General features: G+C 43.9%; 1 protein-coding gene across 24 annotated transcripts in view; it reads left to right on the forward strand.

Annotated features, from left to right (window-relative positions):
- Positions 1 to 13,670, forward strand: part of Limch1 (LIM and calponin homology domains 1) — a 313,519-nt gene that overhangs the window by 264,995 nt on the left and 34,854 nt on the right. For all 24 annotated transcript variants that reach the window (XM_060380703.1, XM_060380697.1, XM_060380695.1 and 21 more), the window contains 3 exons: positions 924 to 1,142; positions 11,589 to 11,673; positions 13,341 to 13,504. In XM_060380703.1, the coding sequence (XP_060236686.1) occupies positions 924 to 1,142; positions 11,589 to 11,673; positions 13,341 to 13,504 (468 nt within the window). The remainder of the gene's footprint in view (positions 1 to 923; positions 1,143 to 11,588; positions 11,674 to 13,340; positions 13,505 to 13,670) is intronic.

Below are 13,670 nucleotides of genomic sequence, written 5' to 3' on the forward strand. Positions count from 1 at the left end.
GGCTAACATCCAGCCTTCCGTTGTTGCTGTCAGAAGATGTTAGAGGACCTGCGAAGAATAGCCAGTAGGTGTGAGAGGTTGCTGCAAGTCCTGAGCTTTAGTGTAGAACCCCACTAGAATGCCGTGAAGAAGGCCAAGTTCTGTTAAAAGCTGCATTTTCGCAGACAGAGGCAGAAACTTGTGAAGTTGCGTAGGTGCTGAGTGGTAGAGTCAGAATTAGAGTGTTAGCTCACCTCACCACAGGCAATGGACCTCAAACAGCAGGAAGGAGATTTCTGTCTGCCTTTTCCATAGGCCATAGGCCAGGCAAGCCCCTTCTCTGCTCCTCGCTCTTGCTGTCTCCTCTAAATATGAAACATGAAGCAAAAACATTTTAACGAATGATCATGGACCTTTTTACCTTTGAGAAAAAAAATAGAATTATAAAATTAAATAGAAAAATGAGATTTATTATAAATACAACATAATAACAGAATCCATGCCCTCCATGATAGCTTCATAAAAATATACCCCATCTCCCACCACAAGATAACCTGTAAGATATTCCTGATCAAAGGAAGGTCCCGCCTCATTTATATGCTAACCAGAAAGAAAAATTCAAATTGGGAAATTACTGTAACAACTTAACCCAAACACGTGGCCTGTGTTTGTTTTTAAGGTGCCTTGATTTATTTATACTTCCGTAAAAAAGCACACATGAATCAGATGAACATGAAATGTCATGAAGTGTCCAACAGCCTCAAAGATGACATTGCCAGCTGCCAGACTGACTTCTAGAACACACGAAAGCACTGGAGAGGCCTGATTCCTTTTGGGGACAGGGCTACGCACTAAGAATTCTTTAAGGCGATTCAGAATGTGTGTGTGGTTGTCATCTTTGGTTGCACAATAGCATGTTTTCTTGTTCATCCTGGCTTTTATAGGTAGATGGGAAGATCAGCATGAATGGAGAAATGGCCCGTGGAGACGAGGAAGAGAAGGAAAAAGAAGGAGCCATGGTGGCACCTGGCCCTTCCTTAACCAAGTCCCAGATGTTTGAAGGCGTGGCCACAGTTCATGGCTCCCCCGTGCAGGTGAAGCAAGGCGGCAACAGCATCGAGATCAACATCAAGAAGCCAAATTCTGCTCCCCGGGAACTGACAGTAAGAAGCGTCATTGGCCCTTGAGATAATTCTGTCATGTAAACGGGTCTCTAGAATAAATAGGTCATGGCAGTGTTTCCTTCTCCTTGAGTATCTAAGTTGGCTACACAGCGTACCGAAGGACCATGAACGACAAGGCTTCAACAACAGGAATTGTCTCTATCCTAGTGGAGAAAAGTCCCAAACCAAAGTGTCAGCAGAGTTCACACCTTCTGTTGGCAGTGAGGGAGAAATCTGCCTTGGGCCTCTCCTTAAGCTTTTGATGCTTATCAGCAATCTTGGCTGTCCAAGGCACGTGGACACATCACCCTAACCTCTGCCTCCTCCCTAGTGTTCTTCCTATGTGTGTGTCTGTGCCTAGTTTCCTGTTCATAAAGATATCAGTATGTCTAGATGCCTATTCCACCAACCTTTACTGAGTTCATCTGAAATAACCCTATATGCAAATAAGATCGTATTTGAAGGTACTAAGGAGACTCAATAAAGTCCATAACAATAGACTATAATTAAAGGTAATATAACTTAAGAACAATAAACTAACTTTGTAGAAAAACAAATATGTCTTTAAATTATTCTTTTTCTCTTACTAAAGACATTGTTAGACTTGTTAATATAATTTGAATATAACTAGTGCCAAGCTGGGTGTGGCAGTACACACCTGTAATTCCAGCATTTAGGAAACTGAGACAGGAGGGTGCTAAGTTTAAGGTCAGCCTGAGATCCATAGTGGTGAGAGCCTGTCTCAAAATAAGGAGAGTGGTACTGTCTATACTGATACTTGTCTGTCTGTCTGTCTGTCTGTCTATCTTCTATCTACCTACCTATGTAATATATATGTGCTTTATTACTTAAAAACAAATTTATTAAAAATGTAATTAATTTTCATTAGCTTAAACTTTTAAATTTAAACTCATCTACGGAAGTGGACCAGTCTTCCCGGAACAAGCCAGGAAGGATTGGGTAATTTAAGAACAGCGGATGTCAGAGCTCTAAGCGGTGTGGGGTTTGCTGCTGTGGAGTTCGTCACTGTGGAGTTATGTTGTGTCATTGGGAGAATTACACTTTCATGGATCTCTCACCAAAGAGGCTGACTGTTTTTGCTTACGTAACCCAAGCTGTCACCCACACAGGTACAGCCTAGGTTTGGGGAACAGGCTGCCCTCACTAATGGCCAGCATCCTACTGTGCTCGTTTCTAGCATTTGGATCTGTAGTATAGTTGAAGGGGGGAGAAACTTGTTGAGGTTTTCTCTTCATCTCTTCAGAGATTTGGTCTGGAGGTAATCCTGCTTCCCTTCTCCTCTGAGGTGCCCGCTTGCTACACCCGCACACTGGACCTTATTTAGCCATTTGTCTTTCAGATAAAAAGTCCTTGCCAGAGTTGTTGAGAATATAGCATTTTCTTCCTACAGCCCCTCCCCCCCCCATGCTCTGTGAAGAAACTTAGATGGGAAGAGACCAAAGTCATTTCTTCGCCAGCGTTGTGATGCAGGCAAATGCTCAGTCCCAGTCCCACCTCTGGGTTGTAATTTTACTTCCAGTTTGTGTGAATGTCACCAGCTCTGGAAACGCCTTATAGAGCGACAGGATTGGAATATTGTGCTCTGCTAGCAGGAGGGGAGATCTTAGCTAGTGAGATAAACATTCATTCTGCTCTTCTGCTCTTTTTTTTCTTAAACTAGAAACCCCCAAATAATTAGATGCCGTAGGGCAGGCCTCACTTTTCTGGGAATGTTAGCAATTCTACTTCCCCACCCTGTGCTCCTCGGGAGCATTTTCTAGATTCCCTTCATTCTGAAGTGATTACATATCCCACCAAAGTGTCTTAATTGAAGAGAAGCGGCATCTGTGATGTGAAATAAATCATGTTACTTCAGAAGTCTGTGTATTCCCATAAGGGGAACTCCAAAGGAAAGGTGACCTTATGGCCTTTTTCCCCATAGCCACCCTGTTGCTCCACAGTCTTGGAGTACAGGTCCAAGCCTGGGTTTTGTTTTGTTTTGTTTTGTTTTCTCATGTATGTTTTTTATTTTCCTACTTAGGAATAATTTCTAGTTGAGTAAACTTGAGTGCTGCAAACAAAGGGTGGCATTTATGCTGTGATCTCTAGTTCTACATGCTTTTAGACTTTGACAGGAGTTTTTTTCTGAGTGAATGTATCTATCATCTATTTATCTATCTGCCTGTGTACCTGTCTGTATCTATTTATCTATCTTCCTATGTACCTGTCTATTATCTATATGTCTGTCTGCCTGCCTATCATCTATCTGTCTATCTATCATCTATATGTCCATCTATCATCTATCTATTTATCACCTATCTTACTTCCTCCCCCACTCTGTGTGTATGTGTGAGTGTGTATGTACATGAAAAGTTATTAGCTGTGCTATGTGGAACTTTTGGCTCATTACTAGAAAGTTCTTCATTTACACTGGTTACTTAAGATTCTGAGCCTTTCTCCTTAGAGTCCTCCTAAAGGACCCTCCTCCTGAGAGTTAGGCATATGGGTCATGCCTGTGTTGTAGGATTTGGGAGGCTCAGTCGGGAGTGCAAGTTTGAGACCAGACCAGCCCACATAGTAAGCTCCTGGTCAGCTAGGGAAACAAAGTGAAGCTCCATTTAAAAACAAATAAATAATTTTTTTTTAAAGAAGAACTTGTTTTTCAGAACTTTCAATCCTTAAAAAAAAGCAAGCTGTTATATTCATATTGAAAAAGTGGAATGAATTGATCCTGGTGAAGGATGGAGACTGTCTTGAAACAGGATGCTGTGCTTCCAAGCTTCCCAACGATTGGTACCAGGCTGGCCTTGACTTTTCTGTTCCTGACTCATTTTCCCAGTTCCGTGGGGCTGTCAAAAGAATAGTGTTCCTCTTTATTTTTAAATAGTGTCTTTCTTCCCAAAACTGCATTCTCAAATGAGACAGTCTCTACAGAGGAGTAGCCTCACCCACCACTAAAATGTCACAGTTGCTCTAGGACAAGCTAGATCTGTGCAAAGGGCACAGTGGCAACAGTGGGGCCGGAGGGTGAATTCAGAATGTGAGGTGAACTGCAGGGAATGGAGGCGGTGATGCCCCCGCCGGGTGCTCGGAAGTGAGAGCACAGCCTCCCGGGCTGATGTGGGTATTTTTTTTTTTTTTTGGATCACTTCTTTCAGTTTTCTTCTACTTCATCTTTCTCATTGGATGCTATTGAGACCATAATTTTCTTCTTTTATAAATAGATTGGCAGTGAGTTTGGATCTGTCATGATACTCGGGCTGTATCTACCTAGACCATCCCATCCCAGTCCTCTGTGGTAGGCTCCGCTCCATAAGAATAGGAATGAGTGAAGACACACACACTCTGTGCCCCAGTGTTGAAACTAGAAAAAGAGAAGCAAAGTTCCTGAGATAAAAAAAAATGAAAAGAAAATCTTCATACACGAACGAGAGAAGTATATTGAACAATATATAACTAAACATGAGGTTATAGTCGAAGGACACCAGAAGAACATAAGATAGCAAAGAATGAGTGGGATCAGCATAGACCAGATGTGGGCTGGGAAAGTTTCATGTAGGAGATGGACTTTGACATTGAGCTTGACCTTGGCATTGAATTGGAGGAAAGATAGAGCTGTTCCACTCAGTGGGAATTCTAGAGTGAAAGGACCCCAAGAGGGACTGCAGGTGGGGTTGCAGACAAGGTGCTGTCCTGTTCCAGACAGAGATTCGTCCCCCCCCCCGTTCTTTGTGAGATCTTTCTGAGTTTAGTTTCATTCTGTGTCTCCGTTAGAAGCCCAATAAAAACCTAGCACCTTCTGATAGGAGACCATGTCAAAGCACACATGCAGGTTCCTGGACTACAGCATAGGGAAAGAATTTAGAAGTTTTCCTAACTGAAGATTAATCCATCCTATGTCTGTAGCCTGTTGAAAGACGCACTCTTGTCTTCATGGTTTTTGGTATTGTCAGCTTGATAGGTCCTAGAATCACCTAGGAGAAGACAAGCCTCCAGGCATGTCCCGGTTGGGTTAATTCAGGTGGGAGGACCCTCTCTAAATGTGGATGGCACCACTGAATAGTCTGGGATCCCGGACTGAATCTAAGGGAGAAAGGGAGCTGAGCACCACATTCATCTGTTTTCCGACTGCTGTGGAAGCAATGTGACCAGCTGCCTCATGCTGCTGCCGCCGCCATGATGGACAGTAGCCCTCTGAACTATGAGCCAAGTGTAACCTTCCCTCCCTTATTACGTTGCCTTTACCATGTGTTTTTATCACAACAAGGGAAGTAGCTGTTGTAGTCTCCCTCAAAGCTCTTTCCATGGTGGTGGTGATGGCAGTGGTGGCTGTGGGTTTTTTTGTCCACTGTCATTAATACTTGTGCTTGAATCTCTTCTATGCTTGGTGGTCTGAAAATGTTTTCTTAAATTACCTCAAGAATGCCAGACACTAGAACTAGAATGCCAAGCTCTACCTGAACGTGTTTAAGTGTCTGACCGTGGTTTGTATGTAGAAATAAGCTAGTGGACCCCTACTGTTACATACACTAATACATGTCAGATAGTTTGGGAAAGCACTGAGCGTGATGCCAAGGTGACTTGTAGCCCATAGGTGCCCTTGTTTTTATACTACCATACAACAAATACAAGACAAAATAGTATCCCCCCACCAAACCCAAAATAGGGAGAGATATAAAGATTTTGGGAAATCTACATAGCATCAAAATTACCATTTTGAGCAGATGTGAATTTTATATGCATAAGATGTATCCCTTGTCATCTTCCAGCTGCTCATATCAGTCATTCCAGTTCATTCTCTAAAACTCGTGCAGCTGTGAGCAATCCTTTCTAGAAGACTCCGTCGCTGGCACTCTTCATTCTTCCTCTGGCTTCTTTTGTTTTCATGGTAGTAGTCACCAGTCTTAGCTCACTTCTGCCACCTGGGCTCGCTCCCAAGATCCCACTGTACAGACACAGTGAGCCCTCCATCCCTCCATTTCATAAAGTCTGACCAGAGCTCTCGCACACAATCACTCATCTCAAATGATGGAGCCCTGATGGTTGCTGGCGGCTCTCCTGGGCCGAGCCAAACTCAGCCTTTGGGTGCCTCAAGCACTCCATGAGCTTTTCTCAAACTGAGTGATGAGGTGGGCCTGTTTTTCTCCTGTCTTGAAAAGGCTTGTAGCCTTCCTCTAAAGAAAAAAAAAAAATCAGCACTTTTCTTCTGTTTTCTGATCCAGAGGAACAATCAGATCTTTCTTGCTCCTTTCTGCTTTGCAATGAGAGCAAGACAAAGGCATCTGAGTAGGCGCTGTTTGCCTTACAGTTCACACCAACTGCAGATTCCTTTCGGATGGCAAATGTCGACAGACATTTCTCTAAAAAGTGTTTTCCCCCAGCTAGAAGTAATCTTAAGGTTGGTAGAGTAATGCTTTTAAAACCCTATTAAATATTAGCCCATATTTTTATACAAAAACTTTTAGCAATTTTAAGAAGATGGGCATCAGAGGAAATGACTCAAACCCAGCTCTGGCTTCAGTCGCTTGGAAAGCATCACATAAATAGCATGGTCCAAATATATGTACATAAATATAGTCCATATAGGTGTTTAAAGCCTGGAGGAGCTGACCTCCTGTCTTGCCCCTCCTCCTTCCAGGGGTGACAGATTCTTAAGGGCCTAAAAGTAAAAGGAGAATCACATGCAAAGCCTGTGTGGCACCGGGTTGCAGTGCCAGGACACAAATACACTGCTTTTCCAGGCTTGCCTCCAGTTATTCAAGACTGGAGCCAGAAAATCTCCCACCGTCCCGGAATAGGCTCTCAGGAAGGTCCTTGGACATGACCATTTACGCCATAGAGGTCAAACAATGAGCTGGAGCTTAGGTCGCAGGCTGGATCTTATCCTTCTGTCTTACGGTTGCCATCCATCCTTTGATTGCTCTCTGCCAATCTGACGAGGCTGTGGTTCGGAGCACCAGCCAGTAGCCAGGGAGATTTTTGTGGCTCAACCATGTGATTCTGAAGCCAGGAATATGCCAGCTCCTGCCTATGGCCTTGGGGCTGAGTCGGGCAGTGAGGTTAGCTTGAATGAGTTCTTGGTTAAGGAGAAGCCAACTGCCAGCTTGGCGGAGAGCAAACCCCTCTGTGTGATCATTTGTTACTATCCAGGACTCTTGTTTTTGTTTACTTGTTTTCACCCTTGAGAAAGTGTTGCCAGTCGGAGGAGGGAAGAACTTCCTTCCGAGCTGTAACCAGGGGAAAGCCTGAGTCAGAAGGCACATTGGCCAGCAAGGATGTGTTTTAGAAGCAAACCTCTGGTTCTATCAGGACTAGTTAAGGCTGCCAACTTTGAACTCATTCCCTTGGATGTGATGCCATTAGTACAGAAATAACAAGCATTCAGGATGGAGAAGCCAGACTTGAGTTAATTAAGCCTGCTCTGGGAATTTCCCCTGATTACAGATAGACTTTGTGTATAGCAGAACTCAGAAAACTTTATAGAAAAATGTAGAATGCCTGATACAGTACCACTATTAAGTTCACTTTTTAAATAGCTCAAAAATACCCTTTTCTTTTTTTCTTGGTACATATAAAGAGTTTTTAAATAGAGTTACAGGCTCCTTTTTTTCCCCCCTCTCAATTTTCCTCAAGTATTTTACTAGCGGTAGCTTGATTTGGGTGAATAATATATATTTAAACTTAGCTTCTGAGAATGGGTTACATAGATGATGCATTTATTTTAGGAAATCATTTGTTTCCCCCTCTTGCCACTCTGAACCCAGGGTTGGCTTGCTGGTTGGGGACAGTATGGTCTTGGCTGCTTTGGGAAGTAGAGATAACCAAACTTTCTCTTGCCGTGAAGGGTTCCAGCAAGTTCTAACCTTTTGCTGAATAATGAACGGGAGGTAGAGGAAAAAAGGGGACAGAAATGACAGTTTAAAATGTTTCTATGGTGAAGTTGAAATTCTTGGGTACCTAGTCACCGCTTATGGCTCAGAAACCCTAAATACTGAGAGAGACCACCAAGGTAAGCATGGCCCTAAGCCAGACGATAGCAGGGGGAGATTATCGGCCTCAGCTCAGAGCTCCCACCTCCCCTGCCTACTGGCAGGGGGACCCGGGCAAGCCGCTCACCATCAGCCTGTGTGAAGAGAACCGTGCTGATACTTCCTTTAAGATCACCCTGATGGCTACATGACCCCATCATGTCAGGTGATCACGGTAACTGTATTACAGCCATTATTGGGCCGTACTGAATACCAGGATGCAAGTCCTTAATCATCATTTCAGGGTGAGCTGTACAGAAAGACCTTAGCCATCAGAGAACTCTCCAAGGTAGATCTCTGTTCGTCATGCCTAACTAAAAGAATACTAAAACGCGATACCCCGGTTACATAATCCTGGGTGATGCAGTCACTGCTGGTGGGGCTTGTCCTGTTTGCGTTAGGCATATGTCGAATGGGCTTCGGGAACACTCTTACTTTACTGAGTCCACGTGGCGCACTCCCCATGTTCTAACAGATCAGAACTGCCCTTACAATCCACAGTGTGTCATGTTTAACAGTGCTTCTTCTTTCCTAGTAGTGCCTAAACTAATACAGCTTGAACTGGATGGCATCTTAGATTGCATAAAATTTGTTCATTTCCAGAACCTGGGCCCTGTACGCAGTTACTCGGTTGTAACTGGGAACATGAGTGTTCTCAAGAGGCCCATTCGTCAGTATTTAGCTGCAGATTTGTTTTCCAGCCATAGATAGCTTTCTGTAATTTAACCTGTTTGAGGAAGAAGCTAAGAGTCAGTAGTTCTGCCAGCATTCTATATATTAACACCATAAAGCAAAAATGCCACCGGGTATTAATGCTTCTGTTTGTATCAAAGGTAAACTTCACATGACAAAGTCTAACATTCTTTTACAATGTTAAACTGGTGGATCTTCAGTGACGCCTGTAAACATGAGTGCAAACACACGCATGCATACACACATATGCATATATGTAGAACCTCTGTATAATAAAAGAGACTTTGTTTGGATTGTTTTCATTCATCGTATTTCTTAAGGGAATTCAGGCTTGTTGGTACGATTAAAAATACTAACAGTTCATTACGTGATATCAGCGTGATGGTTATTTTCTGTCTGTGTGTTTTTCTTATTGGCAGTGGGTCCTTGGTTTTTTTGTGATACTAAGGACCAAACCTGCAGCCTCATGCATGCTGTGCAAGCATTCTACCATTTGTCTAACCCCTAGACCATTTCAGTTTCACTTGTAATAGGGTCTTACTAATTAGCTTAAGCAGGGCTTGAACCTGTGACCCCGCCTTGGTGTCCGCAGTGGCTGAGACTGTGGGCCTGCACCACCACAGTTGGTCTGCATAGGATTTTTAAAGCCAGCCTCAAGGCATAAGCCCAAAGTCTCCACTGTTGGAGAGGCTGAGGCAGGAGGATTGCAGGGTCTTTCTGGCTACAGAATAAGTTCAAGGATGGCCTGAGCAAATTAGCAAAGCCCCGGCTTAAATAGTAAGAAAAGGCGAGGAGCAGAGGGATGCTCAGCGGTAGTGTTTGGCTTACATACAGGAGGCTCTGTTGAGTCCTCAGTACTGAAAAAGAAAGGAAAGTACATCGTTACCTTGATGTTGTGCTTTTTCAGAGTTGATATATGATTATCCATCATTAGAAAACTCCAGCCTAATTATGAGTATTACCCTACCCTCCAAAAGAAAAATCACATTTTCCCAATAGATACTATTGTAAAATCTTTTAGAAGCTTGAAAGATATGGGCTTAAAATTATTTTTTTAATTAAAAAGTTTTACATTTATTTATTTATTTATTTATTGTGTGTGTGTGTATAGACATAAATGTATGTGTATGTACGTGTGTATGAGGGCACAAGTATGTCATAGTGTGCCTGTGGGTGTCAGAGGACAACTTGAGGGAGTTGGTTTTCTCCTTGGAGATATTTTATGAAGTATTTAATAAATGCCTTTTCTGAAAACCAACGTTAGCTTTTATCTCAAACCTTTTAACATTCGTGAAATACTTCATACATTCTGAAAATTCAACTTTCGTCTTTTACATAAAACTTCTACTTAAAAAACAAAACAAAACACAGAGTCGTTGACTGACTGTCCTTGGCACACGTCTTCAAGATACATTTAGTTTAACCTTTCTCTTATTTTTACTGAGCAACGAAGATGTGAGAGGAAGGAGATTTCAGACTTAACTCTAGAGTCAGTTCCATAAAGATAAGATAAAGCTACACTGATTGCTTTTTGATTGTGGAGCATTTATGGTATATATATATATATATATATATATATATATATATATATATATATGGAGAAATCATTCCCAAATGGCAAACACATCTTAAAAGTAAGCGCCGCTAACATTCTCTCTCCTCTCGAAGTTGTGTGTTTCTGTTTTCATTGTTTTAGTTAGCATAAAATAATGGGCCTCGTCAGGACAGTTTTGTACATACGCCTTACATTGCTCACATTTGCCCTTCCCCGTGCTCTCTGCTGCCCCTCCTCCCACCTCCACTGGTCTACCGTTTAGCCCTCTTTGCCTTTGATGCCACACATATATGGCATAAGTCTGCACATATATGTGTATGTAAGTGTGTGCACATTGTACACTTTAACATATGATATGTGCCAGCAGGTCTATTTGTATGTGCATGCGGATACGTGCGCTTGCGTGTGTAGACACAGTGGTGCGTATATACTTTATCTTAAGCTCACATTGAATAGCAATGGTTTTCACACGTCACTACTCGACGGCAGGTTTTACGTCTTTGTTTGCTGTCTTCTTTTGCATTGACCATTTAGGTTGGTGTGCATTTTTTATTTTTTACTATTACAAATAATAAAAGCATACAGCTGACAGCAGTGAGGCTCTGTTGTGAGAGGGGTGCTGAGGTGGCTGTGGGCTGGCGAGTGAATGGAGCCCTTAGCAGGAGAGTAAGGGAGGGAAGGATGGCCTTCCCAGATGTCAGACCAAAAGGGAAGAAATGGCTCTGAAAACTTCTGAGAGCCTCAGGGATAAGATCTACAGCGTTTAGGAGCCCCTGGTAGCTGTGCCCACGACAGCTGCCTGAGAGGCCCACGAGCCTTTGAGAACCAAAGCCCAGTCCCCTCTGCTGGTGACAGGACACACAGCCAGCTTGAAAGGATTTGGGGACAAGTGGGTGGCCACGTTGCTTTGAAAGATTTGGTGGTGGAACAAGGGAAGACGAGGAGGGCTGGGGAGAGCGAGCATGCCCATGGCCTCCTGTCCACGTTCACACCTCCTTCCAACAAAGTAGACTCCCGACCTAGAGCTGCTGGGAAACAGAAGACAGTTTCTACGGGCAGCCCACCTTGTTGGCCTGAAAATTACCATTGAGAAAGTAACCTTTGCTTTTCGGAGCTTTGAAGGGCGTGGTTTATTCGAAGGCGAAAAAAAATTTTTTCTTGTCTTTTCAGGCAGCCTCTGATGAATTGAACTGCCAAGAAGATGAGAATGATGACGGGAAGTCAGGGACACAGGAAGTGGAGCTGGACTCAGCAGGTCTGTTTCATGGCATGCTAGCTTTCAGGTAAAGCTTGGTAACTTGTGATAGAATGAAGGGGAGTGTCGGGCTCTGTGTGGTTGTGCTGCCACCTAGAGGCGCTGGTGAGAAATTTTGTCTGTGGCGTTAATGTTGCTATAAAAAACAGATCTCAGGCTCTGTGTGTGTGTTACTTTGATATTTTATTTCCTGAAAGTATGTCTTCATACCCATTAGAAATACTTAATTCCTCCATAGTAATAGTCCAGGCACTGGGTTGTCCCAGTTGCTTTGTGGTAACTGTGATGAACACTGACGTGATGGAGGAGAGGAAAGGGTTTCTTTTACCTTACAACTCTCAGGCCACAGTGCGTTCCTCAAAGGGGGTCAGGGCAGCAGCTCAGTTTGAGAAAACGGAGGCAGGAATTGAAGCAGAGACCGTGGAGGACCACCGCCGACTGGCTTGCTTCCCCTGGCTTGTTCAGCTGCCCTTCTTACGCAGCAGAGACCCTCCTGTGTAGGGAATGGGACCGCTCACGGAGGGCTGGGTCCTCGTACATCAGTTAGCAATCGAGAGCCCGCCTCACAGACATGCCGACAAGCCCGTCTGACGGAAGCGACTCTTTCCGGGTTGGTCAGGTTGACAACCAGGATGAGCCATCCTCAAAGGGTCACATTTTATAGCACAATAGATAATCAACACCTATTGTCACAGCAATAGATATGGCGTACACCAAAATAAACATAAAAATTTTGCTGGTGGCATAGCTTGGTAGTAGAAGAATAGAGAGGACCCTAGATACTTTTATAAGATTTTCCACATGTTCATTTTGATAAATAGGAAAACCCTTCTTTCAACACCAAATTGTTCTTAAATGGCATTGTGAAATAAACGTCATTACTGAAAACAATAGCGTATGCTTTTCCAGCGAAACTGCCTCCACACGTGAGGACACCCCCTCAACCGCTGGCTTTTCCACTCCCTCTAAAGTGCACCTAAACTGTACAGATATCAGAGAGCAGCTTGTTTTTCATGCATGACATCTGCCTGCCCCTTGAACCCCTAACACAAGCCAGTTGAGAAAATGTAGTCTTGAAAAAGACAAGGTCTCGGGCTGGGGCTGCTCAGTTAGGTAAAGTGCTGCATGAACCTGAGAACATTAGTTAGGGTCCCCAGCAACTAGGTCAAAGCTGGGCTTCGTGTCTGTAACCCCAGCACTAGGCGGGGCCAGCGACAGGTGGGTCCCAGGAGCTTGCTGACCAACCAGGCTACCTGGAGAAGGGGGGCTGCAGTTTCACTGAGAAGTTCTGCATCTAATTAATTAATTAATTAATAAGGCAGGATCTATAGAGGAAAATGTCTGATGTCAGCCTCTGGCCCCGGGGGGGCACACACAAGGAAAAATCACAGGTACAGGCGAGTCTGGGGACATCCTGTTTTATCTGCCCTACTATCGTCCAATATTTTGTGTCACGTGATACTGCGCTGTGCATCGTGACTGTTAAGTATAGTCTTTCATAGAAGAGCAGTTTGATGAGAAGCCTGCTGTCCCTGGGCCCTCGTGTGCTGAAGCAGCCTGTCATCAGGAGGGAGGAGTCTGAGGAAATGTTCGTTGTGACTTTGAAAGAAAACGGTCCTCTGTGTGATTCTGTCTTTCTTCTGTTTCCATGCATGGCCTCCCTCCAGAGCCACAGCATTTTACAACAACTGTGACGCGATGCAGCCCAACAGTGGCCTTGGTAGAGTTTCCCTCCAGCCCGCAGGTGAAGAATGAAGTGCCAGAAGAGCAAGACCAGAAGAAGCCAGAAAACGAAATGAGTGGGAAGGTGGAGTTAGTGCTGTCACAGAAGGTGAAATTACGATGGGATCAGAGGTTAACACCACTCCCGGGGCGGCCAGCAGTCATGAGGGCAGCTAGCTTTCTCACCTGATCTGTTCTCCTGTCTTCAATCTCTAGTTCTCTCTAAAAATTACACTGCGTGTTCACTGTTAAACAGCTCGCACACACACACACAT

This window comes from Meriones unguiculatus, chromosome 3 (genome assembly GCF_030254825.1).
Source record: "Meriones unguiculatus strain TT.TT164.6M chromosome 3, Bangor_MerUng_6.1, whole genome shotgun sequence".
Taxonomy (NCBI): domain Eukaryota; kingdom Metazoa; phylum Chordata; class Mammalia; order Rodentia; family Muridae; genus Meriones; species Meriones unguiculatus.